This window comes from Cherax quadricarinatus, chromosome 85 (assembly GCF_038502225.1).
Source record: "Cherax quadricarinatus isolate ZL_2023a chromosome 85, ASM3850222v1, whole genome shotgun sequence".
In the NCBI taxonomy this organism is placed as follows: Eukaryota; Metazoa; Arthropoda; class Malacostraca; order Decapoda; family Parastacidae; genus Cherax; species Cherax quadricarinatus.
This window is the reverse complement of record NC_091376.1, coordinates 16,032,837-16,058,670: the sequence shown is the minus strand read 5'-3', so window position 1 is coordinate 16,058,670 and position 25,834 is coordinate 16,032,837. Positions and strand designations below refer to the sequence as shown.

The following is a 25,834-nucleotide window of genomic DNA, read 5'->3' as shown; positions in this document are numbered from 1 at the left end:
AGGTTCGTACTCAACTATCACAAACAGTCACCTACCACTTGGTAGGTTCGTACTCAACTATCACAAACATTCACCTACCACTTGGTAGGTTCGTACTCAACTATCACAAACATTCACCTACCACTTGGTAGGTTCGTACTCAAGTATCACAGTCACCTACCACTTGGTAGGTTCGTACTCAACTATCACAAACATTCACCTACCACTTGGTAGGTTCGTACTCAAGTATCACAGTCACCTACCACTTGGTAGGTTCGTACTCAACTATCACAAACATTCACCTACCACTTGGAAGGTTCGTACTCAACTATCACAGTCACCTACCTCTTGGTAGGTTCGTACTCAACTATCACAAACATTCACCTACCGCTTAGTAGGTTCGTACTCAACTATCACAAACATTCACCTACCACTTGGTAGGTTCGTACTCAAGTATCACAAACATTACCTACCACTTGGTAGGTTCGTACTCAACTATCACAAACATTCACCTACCACTTGGTAGGTTCGTACTCAAGTATCACAGTCACCTACCACTTGGTAGGTTCGTACTCAACTATCACAAACATTCACCTACCACTTGGTAGGTTCGTACTCAAGTATCACAGTCACCTACCACTTGGTAGGTTCGTACTCAACTATCACAAACATTCACCTACCACTTGGTAGGTTCGTACTCAACTATCACAAACATTCACCTACCACTTGGTACGTTCGTACTCAACTATCACAATCAGTCACCTAACACTTGGCAGGTTCGTACTCAACTATCACAAACATTCACCTACCACTTGGTAGGTTCGTACTCAACTATCACAAACATTCACCTACCACTTGGTAGGTTCGTACTCAACTATCACAAACATTCACCTACCACTTGGTAGGTTCGTACTCAAGTATCACAGTCACCTACCACTTGGTAGGTTCGTACTCAACTATCACAAACATTCACCTACCACTTGGTAGGTTCGTACTCAACTATCACAAACATTCACCTACCACTTGGTAGGTTCGTACTCAACTATCACAAACATTCACCTACCACTTGGTAGGTTCGTACTCAACTATCACAAACATTCACCTACCACTTGGTAGGTTCGTACTCAAGTATCACAGTCACCTACCACTTGGTAGGTTCGTACTCAACTATCACAAACATTCACCTACCACTTGGTAGGTTCGTACTCAACTATCACAAACATTCACCTACCACTTGGTAGGTTCGTACTCAACTATCACAAACATTCACCTACCACTTGGTAGGTTCGTACTCAACTATCACAAACATTCACCTACCACTTGGTAGGTTCGTACTCAACTATCCCAAACATTCACCTACCACTTGGTAGGTTCGTACTCAACTATCACAAACATTCACCTACCACTTGGTAGGTCCGTACTCAACTATCACAAACATTCACCTACCACTTGGTAGGTTCGTACTCAAGTATCACAGTCACCTACCACTTGGTAGGTTCGTACTCAACTATCACAAACATTCACCTACCACTTGGTAGGTTCGTACTCAACTATCACAAACATTCACCTACCACTTGGTAGGTTCGTACTCAACTATCACAAACATTCACCTACCACTTGGTAGGTTCGTACTCAAGTATCACAGTCACCTACCACTTGGTAGGTTCGTACTCAACTATCACAAACATTCACCTACCACTTGGTAGGTTCGTACTCAACTATCACAAACATTCACCTACCACTTGGTAGGTTCGTACTCAACTATCACAAACATTCACCTACCACTTGGTAGGTTCGTACTCAACTATCACAAACATTCACCTACCACTTGGTAGGTTCGTACTCAACTATCACAAACATTCACCTACCACTTGGTAGGTTCGTACTCAACTATCACAAGCATTCACCTACCACTTGGTAGGTTTGTACTGAACTATCATGAACATTCATCTACCGCTTGGTAGGTTCGTACTCAGCTATCACAAACATTCACCTACCACTTGGTAGTTTCGAACTTAACTATCACAGTCACTTACCTCTTGGTAGGTTCGTACTCAACTATCACAAACATTCACCTACCGCTTAGTAGGTTCGTACTCAACTATCACAAGCATTCACCTACCACTTGGTAGGTTTGTACTGAACTATCATGAACATTCATCTACCGCTTTGTAGGTTCGTACTCAGCTATCACAAACATTCACCTATCCACATTGGTAGGTTCGTACTCAACTATCACAAACATTCACCTACCACTTGGTAGGTTCGTACTCAAGTATCACAGTCACCTACCACTTGGTAGGTTCGTACTCAACTATCACAAACATTCACCTACCACTTGGTAGGTTCGTACTCAACTATCACAAACATTCACCTTCCACTTGGTAGGTTCGTACTCAAGTATCACAGTCACCTACCACTTGGTAGATTCGTACTCAACTATCACAAACATTCACCTACCACTTGGTAGGTTCGTACTCAAGTATCACAGTCACCTACCACTTGGTAGGTTCGTACTCAACTATCACAAACATTCACCTACCACTTGGTAGGTTCGTACTCAACTATCACAAACATTCACCTACCACTTGGTAGGTTCGTACTCACGTATCACAGTCACCTACCACTTGGTAGGTTCGTACTCAACTATCACAAACATTCACCTACCACTTGGTAGGTTCGTACTCAAGTATCACAGTTACCTACCACTTGGTAGGTTCGTACTCAACTATCACAAACATTCACCTACCACTTGGTAGGTTCGTACTCAAGTATCACAGTCACCTACCACTTGGTAGGTTCGTACTCAACTATCACAAACATTCACCTACCACTTGGTAGGTTCGTACTCAAGTATCACAGTCACCTACCACTTGGTAGGTTCGTACTCAACTATCACAAACATTCACCTACCACTTGGTAGGTTCGTACTCAACTATCACAAACATTCACCTACCACTTGGTACGTTCGTACTCAACTATCCCAAACATTCACCTACCACTTGGTAGGTTCGTACTCAACTATCACAAACATTCACCTACCACTTGGTAGGTTCGTACTCAACTATCACAAACATTCACCTACCACTTGGTAGGTTCGTACTCAACTATCACAAACATTCACCTACCACTTGGTAGGTTCGTACTCAAGTATCACAGTCACCTACCACTTGGTAGGTTCGTACTCAACTATCACAAACATTCACCTACCACTTGGTAGGTTCGTACTCAACTATCACAAACATTCACCTACCACTTGGTAGGTTCGTACTCAACTATCACAAACATTCACCTACCACTTGGTAGGTTCGTACTCAACTATCACAAACATTCACCTACCACTTGGTAGGTTCGTACTCAAGTATCACAGTCACCTACCACTTGGTAGGTTCGTACTCAACTATCACAAACATTCACCTACCACTTGGTAGGTTCGTACTCAACTATCACAAACATTCACCTACCACTTGGTAGGTTCGTACTCAACTATCACAAACATTCACCTACCACTTGGTAGGTTCGTACTCAACTATCACAAACATTCACCTACCACTTGGTAGGTTCGTACTCAACTATCCCAAACATTCACCTACCACTTGGTAGGTTCGTACTCAACTATCACAAACATTCACCTACCACTTGGTAGGTCCGTACTCAACTATCACAAACATTCACCTACCACTTGGTAGGTTCGTACTCAAGTATCACAGTCACCTACCACTTGGTAGGTTCGTACTCAACTATCACAAACATTCACCTACCACTTGGTAGGTTCGTACTCAACTATCACAAACATTCACCTACCACTTGGTAGGTTCGTACTCAACTATCACAAACATTCACCTACCACTTGGTAGGTTCGTACTCAAGTATCACAGTCACCTACCACTTGGTAGATTCGTACTCAACTATCACAAACATTCACCTACCACTTGGTAGGTTCGTACTCAACTGTCACAAACATTCACCTACCACTTGGTAGGTTCGTACTCAACTATCACAAACATTCACCTACCACTTGGCAGGTTCGTACTCAACTATCACAAACATTCACCAACCACTTGGTAGGTTCGTACTCAACTATCACAAACATTCACCTACCACTTGGTAGGTTCGTACTCAACTATCACAAACATTCACCTACCACTTGGTAGGTTCGTACTCAAGTATCACATTCACCTACCACTTGGTAGGTTCGTACTCAACTGTCACAAACATTCACCTACCACTTGGTAGGTTCGTACTCAACTATCACAGTCACCTACCACTTGGTAGGTTCGTACTCAACTATCACAAACATTCACCTACCACTTGGTAGGTTCGTACTCAACTGTCACAAACATTCACCTACCACTTGGTAGGTTCGTACTCAACTATCACAAACATTCACCTACCACTTGGTAGGTTCGTACTCAACTATCACAAACATTCACCTACCACTTGGTAGGTTCGTACTCAACTATCACAAACATTCACCTACCACTTGGTAGGTTCGTACTCAAGTATCACAGTCACCTACCACTTGGTAGGTTCGTACTCAACTATCACAAACATTCACCTACCACTTGGTAGGTTCGTACTCAACTATCACAAACATTCACCTTCCACTTGGTAGGTTCGTACTCAAGTATCACAGTCACCTACCACTTGGTAGATTCGTACTCAACTATCACAAACATTCACCTACCACTTGGTAGGTTCGTACTCAACTATCACAAACATTCACCTACCACTTGGTAGGTTCGTACTCAACTATCCCAAACATTCACCTACCACTTGGTAGGTTCGTACTCAACTATCACAAACATTCACCTACCACTTGGTAGGTTCGTACTCAACTATCACAAACATTCACCTACCACTTGGTAGGTTCGTACTCAACTATCCCAAACATTCACCTACCACTTGGTAGGTTCGCACTCAAATATCACAAACATTCACCTACCACTTGGTAGGTTCGTACTCAACTATCACAAACATTCACCTACCACTTGGTAGGTTCGTACTCAAGTATCACAGTCACCTACCACTTGGTAGGTTCGTACTCAACTATCACAGTCACCTACCACTTGGTAGGTTCGTACTCAACTGTCACAGTCACCTACCACTTGGTAGGTTCGTACTCAACTATCACAGTCACCTACCACTTGGTAGGTTCGTACTCAACTATCACAGTCACCTACCACTTGGTAGGTTCGTACTCAACTATCACAGTCACCTACCACTTGGTAGGTTCGTACTCAAGTGAGCATCATGATGCAGTTGATGAATGAACATCAGAATTTACTTCATATATTGTTGTAATTGATCTACTTTGTTAAGAACCATGTTTGCTACTGCCTGTGATATTACATAATTTGAACAAAGAGGTACAGTACCATGACTGGACTTAACTACCACCACTACTACTACTCCACTACCACCACTACTACTACTCCACTACCACCACTACTACTACTCCACTACCACCACTACTACTACTCCACTACCACCACTACTACTACTCCACTACCACCACTACTACTACTCCACTACCACCACTACTACTACTCCACTACCACCACTACTACTACTCCACTACCACCACTACTACTACTCCACTACCACCACTACTACTACTCCACTACCACCACTACTACTCCACTACCACCACTACTACTACTCCACTACCACCACTACTACTACTCCACTACCACCACTACTACTACTCCACTACCACCACTACTACTACTCCACTACCACCACTACTACTACTCCACTACCACCACTACTACTACTCCACTACCACCACTACTACTACTCCACTACCACCACTACTACTACTCCACTACCACCACTACTACTACTCCACTACCACCACTACTACTACTCCACTACCACCACTACTACTACTCCACTACCACCACTACTACTACTGCACTACCACCACTACTACTACTACCACTACTACTACTCACTACCACCACTACTACTACTCCACTACCACCACTACTACTACTCCACTACCACCACTACTACTACTCCACTACCACCACTACTACTACTCCACTACCACCACTACTACTACTGCACTACCACCACTACTACTCCACTACCACCACTTCTACTACTCCACTACCACCACTACTACTCCACTACCACCACTACTACTACTCCACTACCACCACTACTACTACTCCACTACCACCACTACTACTACTCCACTACCACCACTACTACTACTCCACTACCACCACTACTACTACTCCACTACCACCACTACTACTACTCCACTACCACCACTACTACTACTCCACTACCACCACTACTACTACTCCACTACCACTACTACTACTACTCCACTACCACTACTACTACTCCACTACCACCACTACTACTACTCCACTACCACCACTACTACTCCACTACCACCACTACTACTACTCCACTACCACCACTACTACTACTCCACTACCACCACTACTACTCCACTACCACCACTACTACTACTCCACTACCACCACTACTACTACTCCACTACCACCACTACTACTACTCCACTACCGCCACTACTACTACTCCACTACCACCACTACTACTACTCCACTACCACCACTACTACTACTCCACTACCACCACTACTACTACTCCACTACCACCACTACTACTACTCCACTACCACCACTACTACTACTCCACTACCACCACTACTACTACTCCACTACCACCACTACTACTACTCCACTACCACCACTACTACAACTCCACTACCACCACTACTACTACTCCACTACCACCACTACTACTACTCCACTACCACCACTACTACTACTCCACTACCACCACTACTACTACTCCACTACCACCACTACTACTACTCCACTACCACCACTACTACTACTCCACTACCACCACTACTACTACTCCACTACCACCACTACTACTACTCCACTACCACCACTAGTACTACTACTACTCCACTACAACGACTACTACTACTACTACTACTCCACTACCACCACTACTACTACTCCACTACCACCACTAGTACTACTACTACTCCACTACAACGACTACTACTACTACTCCACTACCACCACTACTACTACTCCACTACCACCACTAGTACTACTCCACTACCACCACTACTACTACTCCACTACCACCACTAGTACTACTCCACTACCACCACTACTACTACTCCACTACCACCACTACTACTACTCCACTACCACCACTACTACTACTCCACTACCACCACTACTACTACTCCACTACCACCACTACTACTACTCCACTATCACCACTACTACTACTCCACTACCACCACTACTACTACTCCACTACCACCACTACTACTACTCCACTACCACCACTACTACTACTACTACTACTCCACTACAGCCACTACTACTACTACTACTACTACTACTCCCCTACTGCCACTACTACTACTACTACTCCACTACCACTACTACTACTTTTCCAATACCACCACTACTACTAAACTACTCCACTACCACCACTACTACTACTACTACTCCACTACAACCACTTCTACTACTACTACACTACCACCACTACTCCTATTCCACTACTACTACTACTGCTACATTGCCATCATTACTACTATTGCTACTATTACTCCACTAACACCACTTCTACTTCTCCACTACAACTACTACTACTACTACTACTACTCCACTATCACTACTACTGTAACTCCGGTACTACTACTGTAACTCCACTACCACCACTACTACTACTGCACTACCACCACCACTACTACTACTACTACTACTCCACTTCCACCACCACTACTACTACTACTACTACTCCACCACCACTACTACTACTACTACTCCACCACCACTACTACTACTACTACTCCACCACCACCACTACTACTACTACTACTACTACTACTCCACTACCACCACCACAACTACTACTACTCCACTACCACCACTACTACTACTACTAATCTAGCACTACTACTACTACTACTACTACTACTACTACTACTCCACCACCACCACTACTACGACTTCACTACTACCACTAGTCCACTACTACTACTACTACTACTACTTCTACTACCATCCCACCTCCACCACTACTACTACTACTCCATTACCACCATTACTACTACTTCTACTTCACTACCACCACCACTACTACTACTCCACTACCACCACTACGTCTACTACTACTACTCCACCACCACCACTACCACTACTACTCCTACTACTACTCCTCTACCACCACTACTACTACTACTACTCTACCACCACTACTACTACTACTACACCACCACTACTACTACTACTCCACTACCACCACTACTACTACTACTCCACCACTACTACTACTACTACTACTCCCCCACCACTACTACTACTACTACTACTACTACTACTACTCCACCACCACTACTACTACTACTCCACTACCACCACTACTACTACTACTCCACCACCACCACCACTACTACTACTACTCCACTACCACCACTACTACTACTACTCCACCACCACCACCACCACTACTACTACTACTACACTACCACCACTACTACTACTACTCCACCACCACCACCACTACTACTACTACTCCACTACCACTGCTACTACTACTACTACTATTGCCGCGCTTCACTTCCTTTTCAATCTCTTGTGCCACTACACTACTGTCCCTGCCTACTACTACCACTATTCCCCCTACTTACTATCACTACTTCCCCTGCTTACTACTAACGCTACTACTTATACTGCTTAAACTACCATCATTACCTCTACCACTTATTTCATCCTCTCTTTGTCCCGTCGCCCCCTCTCATATATATATACTTGCTCCCTCACCTTCTTGTGTTAGCGTGACTAGTAAATAGTCTAAGTCGGACCGAAACATCGTCATAAGCGTCTCTCTTCTATTTACGGGTTATTTGTGTATTATATAATTTGTTTCCATCAGTTCCTTTATTATTATTTATTTCTATATTTTCATTTGTATTTTCTTGTGTAGAAACAGACCAGATTCTTATAAAGAAAACATTTCTGTGTTATTATCCAGAGTTAGATGTAAGGGAACCTGTACTTTCACTTTTATTGTCCTACGTTTCAGAAGAAAAACGTTTCGGTCTTGTCTTTGCCTCCTGTTGAACTTCGATTTCATGTGAACATGTTGAAGATTATGTAACGTTCATCTCCTTTGATATGAATATAAACTCCTCTTCATAATTCATATTATGTTTTACTATCGTATTAATCGATCTGGGGTGAATTTTGTGTGATCAGATTGTTGTTAAATTAGACACATGTGCAACTCTTGGGTATCTTTATTGAGGAAACGTTTCGCCACACAGTGGCTTCATGAGTCCATACAAAGGATAAACTTGAAAAACAGGAGAAGAATGAGGTAATCAGTCCCTCAGCCTTGAGTTGATGTGGTCAGTCCATCAATCTTGATGGACTGACCACATCGACTCGAGGTTGAGGGACTGATTACCTCCTCATTCTTCTCCTGTTTCTCAAATTTATCTTTTGTATGGACTCATGAAGCCACTGTGTGGCGAAACGTTTCCTTAATAAAGATACCCAAGAGTTGCACATGTGTCTAATTTAACAACATGTCGGTTCTTTGAACCATTCATCTACGATCAGATTGTTCTCTATGAATATATGTTTTTGGGGCAGCATATAAAGTATTTTGTAAAATGTCTTATTAATTATCTCTATTATCTGTTCATAACATCTTCAACAACATATCTGTTAATAATGCCATAACTATCTTTAGGTCATATAAGTGTAATAACAGTATGAGGGTTGGTAGGTGTGTACCCTGTGACATCATATTCATCTCTCAGGGTGGGCAGTCAGTTGCAATCAGGTATTACTGCACAAATGACTGGCTTGGAAGACGCAGAAACCTGGAAGAGTATACCTGGTGGGTGTTCCGGGGGTCATCTCCCCAGTGGTCAGGTCCTTGAACACTACATAATAAACTACAAATCTCTACACAATAAACCACTACCAAGCCAACGGAACGTCTATAAATGGGTCTATCACACTCCCCATTTTGCCCAAAACATAACCACTAATTGGGTTATCCCAGTCTGACGAGGTATTTCCAACAGCAACTTAGTTGAGTTCGAACTCGGGTAGGTGGGGGGTGAGGGAAGGAAATAGGTCAAGAAACAGTTACCTGTAAGGTTACCGGTGTCACACACGTCGACGTGTTGGTAGTTGCAAGTTAGGTTACAGGCCCACTCCCTCTGCTGCTTCAGCGAGAAGTCCAGATAAATTCTCATTACCCATCCAGGATACATTTTGGCTATCAGCGGCGCCAGCTGCTCCAGCCCACCGTGGTAGTCACTGGGAAAGTTTCCGTACACGGAGTAACTCACTACCTGAGAGAGAGGTGCATGATGTACTTACAAAAATAGAGGTAGTTTTTATAGTAGTTGATACAGAAATTCGTCTCCCAAGCTTAAGCTAACGTTGATGTGTAAGTACACACATGTATGATCGTACACATCCAAAAATATCCATCATGTGCACAAGCACATGTACATATGAGCTTCCACAAACTGACATACACATAATACATCCTAGGTTAAAATCTGCAAATACAGTAAAAAAAAAAAGCATAAACCGAAGATACATAATCCGATTTTAATATTAGCATCTAAAACTACATACAACATCTGTTTGGCTTTTTTTGAAGTACCGTATTTTTCGGCATATAAGGTGCACAATCATGTAAGACGATGTTTCCAAGCGTTTGTTATGTAACGTTAGTAAACAACTGCTAAAGCGTAACCCAAAGCCTACTCTTGACGATAACCTTGAGCATATAAGGTGAAAGGTGATTTTGCTAGAGATTTTGCGGGTAAACAAGCGCGCCTTATATGCTGGATAATACAATATGTAACCCGCCAGCGTAATGCTCCCTCTTGGTGAGTCATTTTCATAAATTTAAATGGTCTAAAACATTTCAACCAAACAAGTCCCAGAAGTTAGGGAACTGCACTACGAAGAGAGGCTCCAAGAACTGAAACTGACACGGGAAGCACGATAACCGAAGTGCAAAATATTTAAGTAGAAATAACAGGGCAGACAAGACAATACTCTTTGAAATACGAGGACCAGGTATGTAGATGGAAACAAAAAAAAAAAAAAAAAAAAAAAAAAAAAATCGATAAGCTGTAGGCATTTTAATAAATACTGATTTAGTCTGAAGATAGTACAAAGGTACAAGAAGTTGGATGATGAAGTAGTGGAAACGAATTTAAGGAACAGTTTCATGAGCAGGTAGGAGGTTGTACATGAATGGTACAAATACCGACAACATCTGGTATCTTTATTTGCAGGCGTTTCACCATCCAGTGGCTTTATCAATACAAAATCAGAAGACTATAAAACTGTATACAAAAGACGAGGTAATCAGTCCCTCAGCCTTGGAGTTGGTGAAGAGCACCGTAGTCATGAAGACTACGATATTCTTCTCCAGTTCCAAGGACAGATTACCTCGTCTTTTTTATATAGTTGTACAGTTTTCACATTATGTATATGATTTTGTATTGATAAAGTCACTGGATGGCGAGACCTTTACAAATAAAGATACCCAGATGTTGTACATATGTGTAATTCAGGTAGATCACCTACGAGGCACGAACCAGGAAAATATAAAAAAATTGAAAGAAGCTACCGACTCGAGTCCAAGAAACACAAATCCACGAGCACACTTCACATATGGATTAAATATATTAAAAAAATGATCTTAGGGCTAATGTTTCATGAAAATGCATATAGAAACATATATAATAAACAGAGATCAGATCCTAAAGCTGATACTGATGAACTGTTTGATTTAATTTTGTAAAATATCTAGAATTTGAGACAAAAACTAACTAGATAATTTTCGGTGTCTTCGTGATCCAAGAAATGTACCATAAGCCCAGCCATATCTACATTAATGAAAGCTAAAGGAATAGTGCATGATGGGGATAAAGTTTTAAAACAGAAACATGTGTATTATATACACATGTATGTATGAATGTGGACACTGGACATAGATGAGAGGACACAAGTGCACACACGTAGGTATTATGACTTTAGTTGTTGCATATGGGTATATAAATTTATTTACGTTCACATGCATTTGTGCATGTATATATGTGGATATGTATATATGCTTGCATATCTGTATGGATGAATAAAAACATTTTTGTACGTTTGCATGTATGTACATTTGTGCATATGTATGCGTGAATGTATTATTGTGCGAATGTAAGCATGCACACTTTTAGGTACTATTGGATGTATCTATGACCATTCCTCCGTGTATTCACATGTGCACAAGTATCTCCGCACGTATGTACTCTTGGGAATATGTACACACTGGAATATGTAATTGTAAACTCAAGTAACCTCCGTACGTATGTGTATTCGTGTGTATACATGAGTTTATCCTTGTGTGTGTGTGTGTGTGTGTGTGTGTGTGTGTGTGTGTGTGTGTGTGTGTGTGTGTGTGTGTGTGTGTGTGTGTGTGTGTGTGTATGTGTGGGTGTGTGTGTACTCACCTATCTGTGGATGCAGGGGTCCAGTCAAAGCTCCTGGCTCCGCCTCTATCACATACACCACCTCTCACACACACCACCTCTCACACACACCACCTCTCACACACACCACCTCTCACACACACCACCTCTCACACACACCACCTCTCACATACACCACCTCTCACACACACCACCTCTCACACACACCACCTCTCACATACACCACCTCTCACGCACACACCACCTCTCACACACACCACCTCTCACATACACCACCTCTCACGCACACACCACCTCTCACACACACCAACTCTCACACACATCATCTCTCACACTCAGCACCTCTCACACACTCGCCACCTCTCATACACACACACACCACCTCTCACACAACACTACTCACACATTCCACCTCTCACACACACAACACCTCTCACACACACCTTTCACACACAACCTCTCACACACAACACCTCTCACACACACTCCACCTCTCACACACATCTCTCACACACATCTCTCACACACATCTCTCACACACACAACCTCTCACACACACCACCTCTCACACACACATACACCACCTCTCACACACACCACCTCTCACACACAACACCTCTCACACACACCTCCTCTCACACGCAACACCTCTCTCACACATATCACCTCTCACACACGCCTCTCACACACACTACCTCTCACACTCAACACCTCTCACACACACCATCTCTCACACACAACACCTCTCACACACAACTTTCACACACTCAACCTCTCACTCACACCAAATCTCACACACACACACAACCTCTCTCTCACACACACACACCACCTTTCACACACAACACCCCTCACACACACCACCTCTCACACGCAACACCTCTCTCACACACAACACCTCTCACACACAACACCTCTCACACACACACCACCTCTCTCACACACCACCTTTCACACACAACACCTCTCACACACACCAACTCTCACACACACATCACCTCTCACACACACACCACCTCTCACACACACACACCACCTCTCACACACACCCAAATCACCTCTCACACTCAGCACCTCTCACACATACCACCTCTCACACACACCACCTCTCACACACACACCACCTCTCACACACACACGTCACCTCTCACACACACCTCTCACACACACTCCACCTATCACACACAACACCTCTCACACACAACTTTCACACACTCAACCTCTCACTCACACCAAATCTCACACACACGCACAACCTTTCTCACACACACACACCACCTCTCACACGCAACACCTCTCTCACACACAACACCTCTCACACACAACACCTCTCACACACACACTACCTCTCACACAAAACACCACCTCTCACACACAATACCTCTCACACACACACCACAACTCACACAAACACACACCACCTCTCACACACAACACCTGTCACACACACCACCTCTCACACACAACACCTCTCTCACACACCAGCTCTCACACATATCACCTCTCTCACTCAGCACCACTCACACACACCACCTCTCACACATAACACCTCTCATACACAAACCACCTCACACACACACACACCACTTTTCTCTCTCACACACACACCACCTCTCATACACACACACACACCACCACCCTTCACACACACACACACATACACCACCTCTCACACACAACACCTCTCACACACACCAGCTCTCACACGCAACACCTCTCTCACACTTAACACCTCTCACACACAACACCTCTAACACACACCACCTCTCTCTCACACACACACACCACCACCTCTCACACACACGTCTCACACACACCACCTCTCACACTCAACACCTCTCACACACACCACCTCTCACACACACACCACCTCTCACACACACACACCAGCTCTCACACACACTTCTCACACACACCACCTCTCACACACAACACCTCTCTCACAGACCACCTCTCAAACACATCATCTCTCACACTCAGCACCTCTCACACACTCACCACCTCTCTCACACACACACACCACCTCTCACACACAACGCCTCTCACACACACCACCTCTCACACACAACACCTCTCTCACACACCAGCTCTCACACATATCACCTCTCTCACTCAGCACCTCTCATACAAACCACCTCTCACACACAACATCTCTCACACACAAACCACCTCACACAACACACACCACTTCTCTCACACACACATACACCATCTCTCATATACACACACCCACCACCCTTCACACATACACACACACACACCACCTCACACACACAACACCTCTCACACACACCACCTCTCACACGCAACACCTCTCCCACACATAACACCTCTCACACACAACACCTCTCACACACACCACCTCTCTCACACACACACACACACACCACCTCTCACACACACGTCTCACACACACCACCTCTCACACTCAACACCTCTCACACACACCACCTCTCACACACACATCACCTCTCACACACACACACACCAGCTCTCACACGGGGCCAGGAGCTCGGACTCGACCCCCGCAACCTCAACTAGGTGAGTACACTTCTCACACACACCACCTCTCACGCACAACACCTCTCTCACACACCACCTCTCACACACATCATCTCTCACACTCAGCACCTCTCACACACTCACCACCTCTCTCACACACCCACCACCTCTCACACACACACCACCTCTCTCACACCCACCACCTCTCACACAAACACACACCACCTCTCAAACACAACACCTCTCACACACTCCACCTCTCACACTCAGCACCTCTCACACACACCACCTCTCACACACACCACCTCTCAGACACACACCACCTCTCTCTCTCTCACACACACACACACACCACGTCACACACACACACACACCTCTCACACACTCCACCTCTCACACACAACACCTCTCACACACATCTCTCACACACACACAACCTCTATCACACGCCACCTCTCATACGCACACACACACCACCTCTCACACACACACACACACCACCTCTCATACACACACACACCACCTTTCACACACACACACCACCTCTCACACACAACACCTCCCACACACACCACCTCTCACACGCAACACCTCTCACACACATAACACCTCTCACACACAACACCTCTCACTCACACCACCTCTCTCACACACACACACACCACCTCTCACACACACGTCTCACACACACCACTTCTCACACTCAATACCTCTCACACACGCCACCTCTCTCACGCACACCACCTCTCACACGCACACACACACCACCTGTCACACACACCACCTCTCACACACAAGTCTTCTCTCACACAAAACCTCTCACACACATCATCTCTCACACTCAGCACCACTCACACCCTCACCACCTCACACACACACACACACCACCTCTCACACACAACACCTCTCACACACTCCACCTCTCACACACACCACCTCTCACACACACCGCCTGTCACACACACACTACCTCTCACACACACCACCTCTCACACACACAACTTCTTACTCACACACACCACCTTTCAGACACAAAACCTCTCACACACCCCACCTCTCACACACAAAATCTGTCACACACACCACCCCTCACACACACACACACACACACACCTTCTCTCTCAGACACCACATCTCACACACAACACCTCTCACACACACTAAACCTCTCTCTCTCTCACACACACACACACCACTTCTCACACACACCACCTCTCACACACACACCATCTCTCACACACACACCACATCCCTCACACACCAACTCTCACACACACCACCTCTCACACACACAACACTTTTCACACACACACCACCTCTCGCACACAACACCTCTCACACGCAACACCTCTCTCACACACCACTTCTCACATCACCTCTTACGCTCAGCACCTCTCACACACACCACCTCTCACGCACACCAGCTCTCACACACACACACCACCTCTCACACACACACACCACCTCTCACACACACACACACACTACCTCTCACACACAACACCTCTCACGCATATTCCACCTCTCACACACAACACCTCTCTCACACAACTCTCACACACACAACCTCTAACTCACACCAAATCTCTCTCTCACACACACACACACACCACCTCTCACACACGTCATCTCTCACACTCAGCACCTCTCACACACTCACCACCTCTCAGACACACACACACACCACCTCTCACACAACACTACTCACACACTCCACCTCTCACACACACAACACCTCTCACACACACCTTTCACACACAACCTCTCACACAACACCTCTCACACACACTCCATCTCTCACACACAACATCTCTCACACACACATACACCACCTCTCACACACACCACCTCTCACACACAACACCTCTCACACACACCACCTCTCACATGCAACACCTCTCTCACACATAGCACCTCTCACACACGCCTCTCACACACACTACCTCTCACACTCAACACCTCTCACACACACACCACCTTTCACACACACCACCTCTCACACACTCGTACCACCTCTCTCGAACCACCTCTCACACTCACAAAAAATAGGAACAAAATGGAAAAAAGAAGGATAAATAAAATGGTGGGGAGTGGAAGGAACCAGGGATCAGATGAGAATGGTTCTGGTAGGGAGGAGTGGATGGAGGAGCATTGGAAAAGGATGGAACAAGAGTGGGAGAGAAAATTAGGAGAGCTTTCTGAAAAAATGGAAACAGAGCTTTCTGTGAAATTAGAAAAGCGGTTGGAGAAGGAGAAGAAGAATTGGGAGGTACAAGTCGAAACTGCAGTAGCCTGGATAAGGGTTCTAGAAGATGAGGCAAACAGGTTGAAGCGAGTTACAGGGGCATTGACCAGAGAAGACACAGCATATGAAGCTGAGAGGCTGAACAGGAAGGAAGGAGATATGAATTATGCTAAGGTCATATCAACCTGGCAAGAAGTTCCAAGGAGTCAAAGGGGAGAGCAGGTTAGGTTAGGTAAGGTTCGTCAGGAAACAGGACAAATGTTTCCTGACGCGGGTCTTAGTCAGATGATGACCCGCCTTTGGAGCTTTTGGTCATCTGACCGAGGCCTTCCGCTGGCTTACCGGTCCACCCCTTTAAAAATTATGGTCATTTATAACCAGTCTTGGGGGAGAGCAGCTGGGTGTAGATGGTGAGGGTGATAGGTCAAATACAGAGGCACAACCATGCTACCAAGAGCCACTGGAAAAAAACAAGGGAGAAAATGACCACATACAGACAGGAACCAGAGTTACATAGGAAGAGGCAATGGGAGGAGGAAAGGACAAAATCAGTGTTTATCCATGGGCCTCAGGAGGAGAGGAAAGGACACACAATGGAAGACGGCAGGCATATAGAAAGGAGATTGAGAACATCATCACGGAAATAGGTGAAGAAGACATGGACGAGATTTTAAATTTTCAGAGAATAGGGGGGTACTTGAAGGGGAGAAAACTACCTATCAAGCTGATTCTCAGGACAGAAACAGTGTGGAACAGGATCCTCCAAGAGAAACTACGGTTGAAATATTCGGAAGAGTACAAGAGGGTGTTCCTAGACAGAGACAGAAAACAAACAGAACAACAGCAGCTGAGAGAGGACAAAAAAGCGAAAGGAGACAAGGATGGAACCAGCAGAGGTCAATCAGAGCAGAACAGAGCAGCAAGGGCAAGCACACACAGAACTATCCTCAGAACCCCACAACCTATCACACCATCCAAATACAAACTACAATCCATACTCACAGCTTCCACCCAACACCCAGATATAGAATCCCACAGGAAACTGAAGGTATGGTACACAAATGCTGATGAAATAAGAAATAAGTGGGAGGAGTGGCATGAAAGAGTCAAAGAGGCATCACTGAACATCATAGCTCTCTCAGAAACCAAGCTTACAGGTATGATAACAGATGCCATCTTTCCAACGGGATACCAGATCCTGAGGAAAGACAGGGAACAGGGGGGCTGGAGGAGTGGCGCTGCTGATCAAAAACTGATGGAATTTTGGTGAGCTGGAGAGAGGAGACAGTGGAGAAGCAAGCGATTACATAGCGGGAACGCTTCACTCTGGAGGTCCCAAGGTGGTAACTGCAGTGATGTATAACCCACCACAGAACAGCGGGAGGCCAAGGCAGGAGTATGACGAGAGCAATAGAGCGATGGTTGACTCACTGGCTGCAATGGCCCGAAGAGCTCATGCATGCAGGGTAAAACTCCTGATCATGGGTGACTTTAACCACAAGGAGATCGATTGGGAGAACTTGGAGCCACATTGGGGCCAAGATACATGGAAGGCTAAGATGATGGAAGTGGTACTGAAAAACTTCATGTACCAACACGTAAGGGACACTGCCAGAGAGAGAGGAGAGGATGAAACAGCAAAACTGGACCTAATGTTCACCTTGAGTAGTGCAGACATTGAGGACAGCACATATGAAAGACCCCTTCGGGCCAGCGATCATGTGGTTTTAAGCTTCGAATACACAGTAGAACTGCAAGTGGAGGGGGAAGCAGGAAAGCCAGGGCAAATGAAGCCAAACTACAAGAAAGGGGACTACATGGGAATGAGGAACTTCCTGAATGGGATTCAGTGGGACAGAGAACTGGCAGGGAAGCCAGTTAATGAGATGATGGAATGTGCAGCAACAATGTGCAAGGAGGCTGAGGAGAGATTTTTACCCAAGGGTAACAGGAATAATGAAAAAGTCAGGATGAGCCCATGGTTCACCCAAAGGTGCAGGGAGGCAAAAACCAAGTGTGCTAGGGAATGGAAGAAATATAGAAGGCTAAGGTCCCAGGAGAATAAGGAGAGCAGTCGTAGAGCCAGAAATGAATATGCACGGATAAGAAGGGAGGCCCAACGACAATATGAAAACGACATAGCAGCGAAAGCCAAATCTGACCCGAAGCTGCTATGCAGCCACATCAGGAGGAAAACAACAGTCAAGGACCAGGTAATCAGGCTAAGAAAGGAAGGAGGAGAGACAACAAGAAATGACCGTGAAGTATGTGAGGAACTCAACAAGAGATTCAAAGAAGTGTTCACAGAGGAGACAGAAGGGGCTCCAGAAAGACAGAGAGGTGGGGCACACCACCAAGTGCTGGACACAGTATACACAACTGAGGAAGAAGTGAAGAGGCTTCTGAGTGAGCTAGATACCTCAAAGACAATGGGTCCGGATAACATCTCTCCATGGGTCCTGAGAGAGGAAGCAGAGGCACTATGTGCACCCCTAACAACAATATTCAATACATCTACCGAAACAGGGAGATTGCCTGAGGCATAGAAGACAGCAAATGTAGTCCCAATCTTTAAAAAAGGAGACAGACATGAAGCAATAAACTACAGACCAGCGTCACTGACATGTTTAGTATGCAAAGTCATGGAGAAGATTATCAGGAGAAGAGTGGTGGAACACCTAGAAAGGAATGATCTCATCAACAGCAGCCAACATGGTTTCAGGGACGGGAAATCCTGTGTCACAAACCTACTGGAGTTCTATGACATGGTGACAGCAGTAAGACCAGAGAGAGAGGGGTGGGTGAATTGCATTTTCTTGGACTGCAAGAAGGCGTTTGACTCAGTTCCACACAAGAGATTAGTGCAAAAACTGGAGGACCAAGCAGGGATAACAGGGAGGGCACTACAATGGATCAGGGAATACTTGTCAGGAAGACAGCAGCGAGTCATGGTACTTGGCGAGGTGTCAGAGTGGGCACCTGTGACCAGCGGGGTCCCACAGGGGTCAGTCCTAGAACCAGTGCTGTTTCTGGTATTTGTGAACGACATGACAGAAGGAATAGACTCCAAAGTGTCCCTGTTTGCAGATGATGTGATGTTGATGAGAAGAATTCATTCGATCGAAGACCAGGCAGAGCTACAAAGGGATCTGGACAGGCTGCAGAACTGGTCCAGCAACTGGCTCCTGGAGTTCAACCCCACCAAGTGCAAAGTCATGAAGATTGGGGAAGGGCAAAGAAGACCGCTTACGGAGTACAGTCTAGGGGGCCAGAGACTACAAACCTCACTCAAGGAAAAAGATCTTGGGGTGAGTATAGCACCAGGCACATCTCCTGAAGCGCACATCAACCAAATAACTGTTACAGCACATGGGCGCCTAGCAAACCTCAGAACAACATTCCGACACCTTAATAAGGAATCATTCAGGACCCTGTACACCGTGTACGTTAGGCCCATATTGGAGTATGCGGCACCAGTTTGGAACCCACACCTAGCCAAGCACGTAAAGAAACTAGAGAAAGTGCAAAGGTTTGCAACAAGACTAGTCCCAGAGCTAAGAGGTATGTCCTACGAGGAGAGGTTAAGGGAAATCAACCTGACGACACTGGAGGACAGGAGAGATAGGGGGGACATGATAACGACACACAAAATACTGAGAGGAATTGACTAGGTGGACAAAGACAGGATGTTCCAGAGATGGGACACAGCAACAAGGGGACACAGTTGGAAGTTGAAGACACAGATGAATCACAGGGATGTTTGGAAGTATTTCTTCAGCCACAGAGTAGTCAGGAAGTGGAATATTTTGGGAAGCGATGTAGTGGAGGCAGGATCCATACATAGCTTTAAGCAGAGGCATGATAAAGCTCACGGTTCAGGGAGAGTGACCTAGTGCCGACCAGTGAAGAGAAGGGGCCAGGAGCTTGGACTCGACCCATGCAACCTCAACTAGGTGAGTACAAATAGGTGAGTACACCTTTCACACATAACCTCTCACACACAACACGTCTCACACACACACCACCTCTCACACACACACCACCTCTCACACACACGCCACCTCTCACACACACACCACCTCTCACACACACACCACCTCTCACACACACACCACCTCTCTCACACGCACACACCACCTCTCACACACACACACTACCTCTCACACACACACCATCTCTCACAAACACCACACCTCTCACACACAGCACCTCTCACACACCACCACTCACACACACCAGCTCTCACACCAGCTTTCATGCACACCAGCTCTCACACACACCACCTCTAACACACACCACCTCTCACACACCATATCTCACACAAAGCACCTCTCACACACCACCTCTCACACCCACCACCTCTCACACACACCAGCTCTCACACACTCCACCTTCAACACACACCACCTCTCACACACACCACCTCTCACACACACTACCTGTCACACACACACACCACCTGTCACACATACACTACCTCTCACACACACCAGATCTCACACACGCGTGGGTCCGTGGGGTGCAGACGTGGGTAACAAGGCTCCAAGAACCTTAGCGTTGTAAGGCATGCAATAACAGCTAGCAGTAATCAGTGATAGTGGAACGTCAATGAACAATACTACGAGTGATAATTAAAGTTATTAGTTAAAAAAAGTGTGAGGAAAGCTGAAATCATAATATTTCAAAGCACAAACCGTTGGGGGTCTTAGGTGCTGTTGCCGCATTGGCAGCAGTAGGCCTGAAGATGTGACATCACAACAAGTTGTGCGCCATTATACAGATAAAGTGAAATGTATATAATGTGAAGTGTACTATCATCAGTGAAGAGTGAAATCGCGTGAGGAAGCAGGATGTATGAGAATATATGGTTATAAACATCACGGGTGAAGGATCTCCAAAATAGGGATTTAAGGCCTACGTACGACGACTTCGTCATCAGCAGCTGGCAACTTGTCACCGCACCATTGAGCGCAAGTTTATTCGCCTATTTGTGGTTTGCATGTTGAAGGCTGGCTTCTGGCCTTGCATACTGTCTGATACTGGTCACTCACTCCTGCAAGCTATTACCAGAATTAGATTAGAAATAGCATAGACATAGTGAATATAGTGTTGACGAGTGTGAGAAGGCCGAGTCCAGCGAGGAGTAGAGTAGTATTAGTTCCAGTAGTTATTAGCAGTAAGAATACTTATGTAGCTAGGAAGTCCTCTCCCAATGTGAACATGGAACAGGATAATAACCAGCAATAATTGATACTTAAATCCAGACACACACACACAAGGCGAGTAACTCAATATAAGCTAGGTGGGACAAGCTTTTAAGGGCAACATTGTAAGACAGTGCGAGGGACAAGTCCCAGGAGGGTTGTGGTCAGGTCACAAGAAGTTGTGGCCAGTCATTACACCACACAAGACACTCTCACACACACACACACTCACACACACACACATGCACACACACATACACACCCTCCACCACTTGACACAAACACATACCCCCCTCCCCTAACCACCTCTCCCCCGTCCCTAACCACCTAACCCTAGCCACCTACCCCTCCCCCAAACCATCTAACCCCCTCCCCCAACTATCTCTACCCCTCCAAGAACCCTCCTCCCCCTCCCCCACAACCATCCATCCCCTCTCCTCCTAACCATCTATTCCCCTCCCCCTGACCCCCCGTCCCCCCTTCTGTGGAGCAATGGGGAAACCTAGAACCAGATGAGGACAAGGGGCTCCAAGGACGAATCTGGGAGAAAGGAATGGGAGGCAGAGCTCAAAAAAGGGAGGAAGACTGGGGAAGGAAACTAGATGAGCTGGAAAGGAAGATGGAAGAGAGGTTAGCAGCAGAATGCAGAAGGTGGAAGCAACAGGCCACAGCAGCAGAAATCAAGATAGAGAGATTAGAAGAGGAGCTGAGACATCTGAAACAGCACAGAGACAAAGATATTACAGAAGTAGCATCGGCAATGGCTACATCAGACACAGACAACAGGTCTGAAGGGAGCATGGAAACTAAACTGTATGCAGAGATCCTGTCAAACCCACATGGGGCCAAAACAAAGACAGGGAGCACACTAGGACAGAATGAGAGGTTGGAAGACATTGAAGGAACTAGGACATGTGCAGGGACCATACCAGATATCTGTGGGGGCCAGGAGCAGGTGAGCAGGAAGGACAAACCAAGAAGCATAGGGGCCATAACTAGGGAAGGGACTGAAGGAAGGAACACTCCACGGGAAGGAACTAAAACACATCAGAGGATGCAATGGGAGTCACAGTGGGAGGTGGAAAGGGAAAGATCCGTGTTTGTCTATGGGCTAGACGAAGCTAAAGGGGAAACTTATGATGAAAGAAAGCAGGAGGAGAAAAAAGCGATTGAAGATATCATGAAGGTGATAGGCGAGGGGGACATGACCCAGGTGGCAAATTTTCGGAGAATCGGGTGGTTCACAAAGAAAAGGAATCGGCCTCTCAAAGTAATTTTCAAGGCAGAATCAACCCGAACCTTGATCCTGCAGGAGAAAGCACGGCTGAGAGGCAAGCAGGAGTTCCGGAGTGTGTACCTCGATCGAGCCAGAACACAGGACGAAAGGAAGACGATGAAAGTGAGAGTTAAAAAACGAAAGGAGAAATGGGAGGAAATGAAAAAGGAGAGCAGAATAACCCAGGATCAAATGGAAGGACAAACACACCCCCCAGAAACACCTGCAGAAGAACTCCAGCCACGACATCCCCAAGGCAACTGAACAATCCAAACCAACCATCACACACCAATCCCTCTGTTCCCACCCCCTGCACCACAGTTACAGTATTAGAACAGAAGTTGAAGGTTTGGTACACAAATGCAGATGGATTAACGAATAAACATGAGGAATGGCAAGAAAGAATCAATGAGAAGTCCCCAGACATCATAGCAGTTACAGAAACAAAACTCACAGAGACAATAACAGATGCAATCTTCCCACCAGGATACCAGATCATGAGGAAAGATAGAAGGGGCAGAGGGGGAGGTGGGGTTGCTCTGCTCATAAAAAAACAGATGGAAATTCGAGAAAATGGAAGGCATAGATGAGACGGGAGAAAGACACTACATAGCAGGTACACTTCAGTCTGGGGAACACAAAGTGGTCATTGCAGTGATGTATAATCCACCACAGAACTGCAGGAGGCCAAGAGAGGAATATGAAGAGAGCAACAGAGCAATGGTGGACACACTTGCTGAGGTGGCAAGAAGAGCTCACTCCAGCAGAGCAAAGTTGCTGGTTATGGGAGATTTCAACCACAGGGAGATTGACTGGGAAAACCTGGAGCCACATGGGGGTCCCGAAACATGGAGAGCCAGGATGTTGGACGTGGTGCTGGAAAACCTCATGCACCAACATGTTAAGGACACTACCAGAGTGAGAGGGGAGGATGAACCAGCATGATTGGACCTTGCGTTCACTCTGGGCAGCTCAGACATTGAGGACATCAAGTATGAGAGTCCCCTAGGAGCTAGCGACCAGGTGGTTCTGTGCTTTGAATACATAGTAGAGCTGCAAGTGGAGAGAGTAACAGGAGTTGAATGGGAAAAGCCTGACTATAAAAGAGGGGACTACATAGGGTTGAAGAACTTCCTTAGGGAGGTCCAGTTGGACAGAGAACTGGCAGGAAAGCCAGTAAATGAAATGATGGAATATGTAACAACAAAATGCAAGGAGGCAGTGGAAAGGTTTATTCCGAAGGGCAACAGTAACAACGGGAAGACCAGAACGAGCCCCTGGTTTGCCCGACGGTGTAAGGAGGCAAAAACAAAGTGCAATAGAGAATGGAAGAAGTACAGAAGGCAGAGAACACACGAAAATAGGGAGATCAGTCGCAGAGTAAGGAATGAGTATGCACAGGTAAGGAGGGAGGCCCAGCGACAGTATGAAAATGACATAGCATCGAGAATCAAGACTGACCCGAAACTGTTGTATAGCCACATCAGGAGGAAGACAACAGTCAAAGACCAGGTGATCAGATTAAGGACAGAAGGTGGAGAACTCACAAGAAATGATCAGGAGGTATGTGAGGAGCTAAACAGGAGATTTAAGGAAGTTTTTACAGTAGAGACAGGAAGGGCTGTGGGAAGACAGCACAGAAAGGAACACCAAGAGGGAATATATCAACAAGTGTTGGATGACATACGAACAACTGAGGAGGAGGTGAAGAAGCTCCTAAGTGACCTTGACACCTCAAAGGCGATGGGACCGGACAACATCTCCCCAAGGGTCCTTAGAAAAGGAGCAGAGATGCTGTGCATGCCTCTAACCACAATCTTCAACACATCCCTTGAAACTGGGCAACTACCTGAGAAATGGAAGACAGCTAATGTAGTCCCCATATTTAAGAAAGGAAACAGAAACGAGGCGCTAAACTACAGACCTGTGTCTCTGACATGTATTGTGTGCAAAGTCATGGAGAAGATTATCAGGAGGAGAGTGGTCGAACACCTGGAAAGGAACAAGATTATAAATGAAAACCAGTATGGGTTCATGGAAGGCAAATCGTGTATCACAAACCTACTGGAGTTTTATGACAAGGTAAC

The 25,834-nt window shown here is 45.8% G+C and overlaps 1 protein-coding gene across 1 annotated transcript in view; it reads right to left on the bottom strand.

Moving 5' to 3' along the window:
* Positions 1-25,834, bottom strand: part of LOC128703130 (uncharacterized) — a 129,102-nt gene that overhangs the window by 73,638 nt on the left and 29,630 nt on the right. The window contains exon 2 of the mRNA XM_070103456.1: positions 10,162-10,366. Within this exon, the coding sequence (XP_069959557.1) occupies positions 10,162-10,366 (205 nt within the window). The remainder of the gene's footprint in view (positions 1-10,161; positions 10,367-25,834) is intronic.